The following is a 2,988-nucleotide window of genomic DNA, read 5'->3' as shown; positions in this document are numbered from 1 at the left end:
TAGTGAGCGAGTAGCCCAAGTATAAACACCTTTTATAACCTATCAAGCCATCTTGCGATATTTTTACATAAATAACGCCATCTTTTCGAAATAAACAATCATCACTATCCATTCTGTTAGGAAGCGCGCGTATCGGTGACAGAGCATCGCCGCCACTAGAGGGTGTAACTTACAAAAATAAACTATAAAATTAATTCCAAAATAATCATGGATGAAATTATGAAAGCTCTTAAAAAAATTCAGCTGGAACTTGACGACCAGTAAAAAGAGATTCGTAACAGTGTATTAAAGGTCACAGAACAGGTTCACACAAAACATCAACAGGATATTAGAGGAAAAACTTCTTGCTTTGGAAGAGAAATATGTGAAACTCAAGGAGATAGTAGACAACCAAGAGAAGAGAATCTACTTCCTAGAAAAACAGGCGAGACAAAGAAACATAGTTATTTTCGGTATCGAAGAACTGGAATCTTCATACGAAACCTTACAAAAACATATGCTCAATTGGTTAGACCTACACTTTTCAATCAAATTAACAGATGCCGATCTACAAGTAGTTAGAAGGCTAGGAAAAAAGGGCGATAAACCACGACCCACTCTGATATCCTTCTCAAATCTCAGCACTAAGATAAATATATTGAAACAGAAAAAAGCACTGCGCGACACGTGCTACTATATGAAGGAAGATTACCCAAAACAGATCCTAGAAAAAAGAAGACAATTACAAGAACAGCTGAAAATAGAGAGAGAAAATGGCAACATGGCTTTCCTTAAATATGACAAACTAGTCATACCTAAACAAACATCCAAAAGAAAGTTTTCTGCATCGCCATCAAAACTCACAGAAGAAATGTCGAAAGGAAGAATTACACAGACAAACAAAAAAAAATAAGCCACAACATCAAGAAATATCACTGAGAAGATCTAACAGCATTACCGAAGGAGTAAACAAACCGAGCATGCTAAATTTCCTTACAAAAAATACAGCACAGGGACAAGAAACTACAAAAAGCAATGCGTAGCAAACAGCTGCTCCTCTCCATATAAACCCAACAAACTACTATTCAACGAAACATAACATAACAATATCCTCCAACCCGGTTGGTCACCGTGGAGGATTATGACTACAACCCTCCAAAGAAAACTATAACACCAAGCAACAAAAGCAACAATAAAAATTGCTTACTTAAAATACTTACATTCAATGTCAAGACTCTATCAACTTACGAACGACAATTAGAATTAGAAAATTGTTTAAGCGCTATAAACTACGATATAATGGGAATTTCAGAGGACAGACAGCAGGTCAATACGGAGTAGGTTTCATAATAAACAAGGAGATAAAAAAATAACATAGAAAGCTTTATTGGTATATCGGAGCGTTTAGCCATACTCAATATAGACATAGGAGGTCATACGATATCCATTCTTCAAGTCTACTTTCCTACGTCAGATGCAGAAGAAACGGATATCGACGAATTATATGAGTCAATTGAGGAAGCATTAAAACGGCGCACAAACACGTCATACTTATGGGTGACTTCAACGCGAAGGTGGGCACATCAAAAAATACCAGGAATTAGTCGTGAAAGAACATGGCTTTGGCACAAGGAATAACAGGGGACAGCAACTTGTTGACTTTGCACTCATACACAAGCTAACAATAGTAAATACCTGCTTTAAGAAAAAACCAAACCGTAAATGGACCTGGGTAGTTCCATTAGCATAATATTACTTTTACACAATTATATAATTGTGTAAAATCAAAAACGCGGTAACAGATTTAGTACCAGTTTGGGAAAGTCGGATATGACAAATCCGGTGATATAACTCCACTCGGATTCACTCCGAGGGAGTAGTTGTATCGGAGTGATAACTCCGGAGTGAGTTACCCATCTCTAGTGCACATTCACCGGTGAATGGGCACGCTGCTTTTGCACACTGCGCAATATTTTGCGACTAGCTCCGGTCAAACGTTAATAAAACGAATGATCCATCCCAGTTAGTTTAGCTAGGTAGCTATAATAGCTATTAAGGATTCCCAATGGAGGTAACCTGAACTGTTTTTTTTGTAATGGTGTCGCATCGTCGTATTCCGATACGATGGACCGTCGCCAGGCCACGCGGACCGTCGTCTGCATGTCTTTCACACTTTCAAGTACAAACGCATTAGTAATATAAGATATTTTAATTTTTGAGCTTAATTTATGTGTCTGGACCGTCTACATCCGCGTCGATAGCTTTTTATGTGTCTGCAAAATGACTTGAAATAAGTCTAAGAAATCATTCCCTTCAGTTTCATAAATTAATGTAACCCGCCTCTTACGGGCGGGCTAATATTGTTAATGTTATTAATTTTAATAATTTTATTAATCTATGCGATGTTTGAATGAAACTTTTACGATTGGCATGCCTACATTCATTAATGTATGACCTATTTTCTTACAATAACTACACGTCTTAGAAAAATTATTTGGATTATATTTTGTTCTAAAAAAACAATTATTAGCGGTGTGCTCTATTTTTTTTACATAATTCTCAATTTACGTTAATATGTGATGAAGTTACATCTTCAGTCACTGCAAAATTGGTAGCATCATTTAAGACTTAAATCACGTTTATATTGTCACGAGTGACTTATTTTTGTAGGTATGTATTAGTTAACTTTTGTTTTAGGTACCTACAGGTGTTTTTGACATGGCTTTTATTCCATCTGGCAAAAAGCGACTTATAAAGAAGCATTTCTACAATGGGGTTTCACAAGCATCACAGACAAAAATATAGAAAAGCCTCAGTGTGTTTTATGTAATAAAGTGCTTAATTCGGAAAGCAAGAAACCGAACAAATTAAAAGAACATTTTGCTAAAGTTCACAAGCAGTTTGCAGATAAAAATATAGATTTTTTTAAGAAAAAGGAGAAGATTCTGAAGTTTTCGCGCATGGATTCTACAGGCAACATACAGAAAGCAAATGAATCGTGCCTTCAAG

The 2,988-nt window shown here is 36.1% G+C and overlaps 1 protein-coding gene across 1 annotated transcript; it reads left to right on the top strand.

Annotated features, from left to right (window-relative positions):
• The first annotated feature begins 207 nt into the window (after positions 1-207).
• LOC113381443 lies at positions 208-892 on the top strand. The gene is made up of 2 exons (XM_026620350.1): positions 208-260; positions 325-892. The coding sequence occupies exons 1-2, from the start codon at positions 208-210 to the stop codon at positions 890-892; spliced, it is 621 nt and encodes a 206-aa protein (XP_026476135.1).
• Positions 893-2,988: the final 2,096 nt, after the last annotated feature.

This window comes from Ctenocephalides felis, unplaced genomic scaffold, assembly GCF_003426905.1.
Source record: "Ctenocephalides felis isolate EL2017-DRISC unplaced genomic scaffold, ASM342690v1 CF-g0.4_SCAFFOLD_02901, whole genome shotgun sequence".
In the NCBI taxonomy this organism is placed as follows: domain Eukaryota; kingdom Metazoa; phylum Arthropoda; class Insecta; order Siphonaptera; family Pulicidae; genus Ctenocephalides; species Ctenocephalides felis.
This window is presented reverse-complemented; position numbering and strand designations above follow the sequence as displayed.

Coding starts and splice junctions, on each gene's coding strand:
- LOC113381443 (XM_026620350.1), top strand. CDS start 208: ATGGATGAAATTATGAAAGCTCTTAAAAAAATTCAGCTGGAACTTGAC. Junction 261..324: donor CAGCTGGAACTTGACGACCA/GTAAAAAGAGAT, acceptor AAACATCAACAG/GATATTAGAGGAAAAACTTC.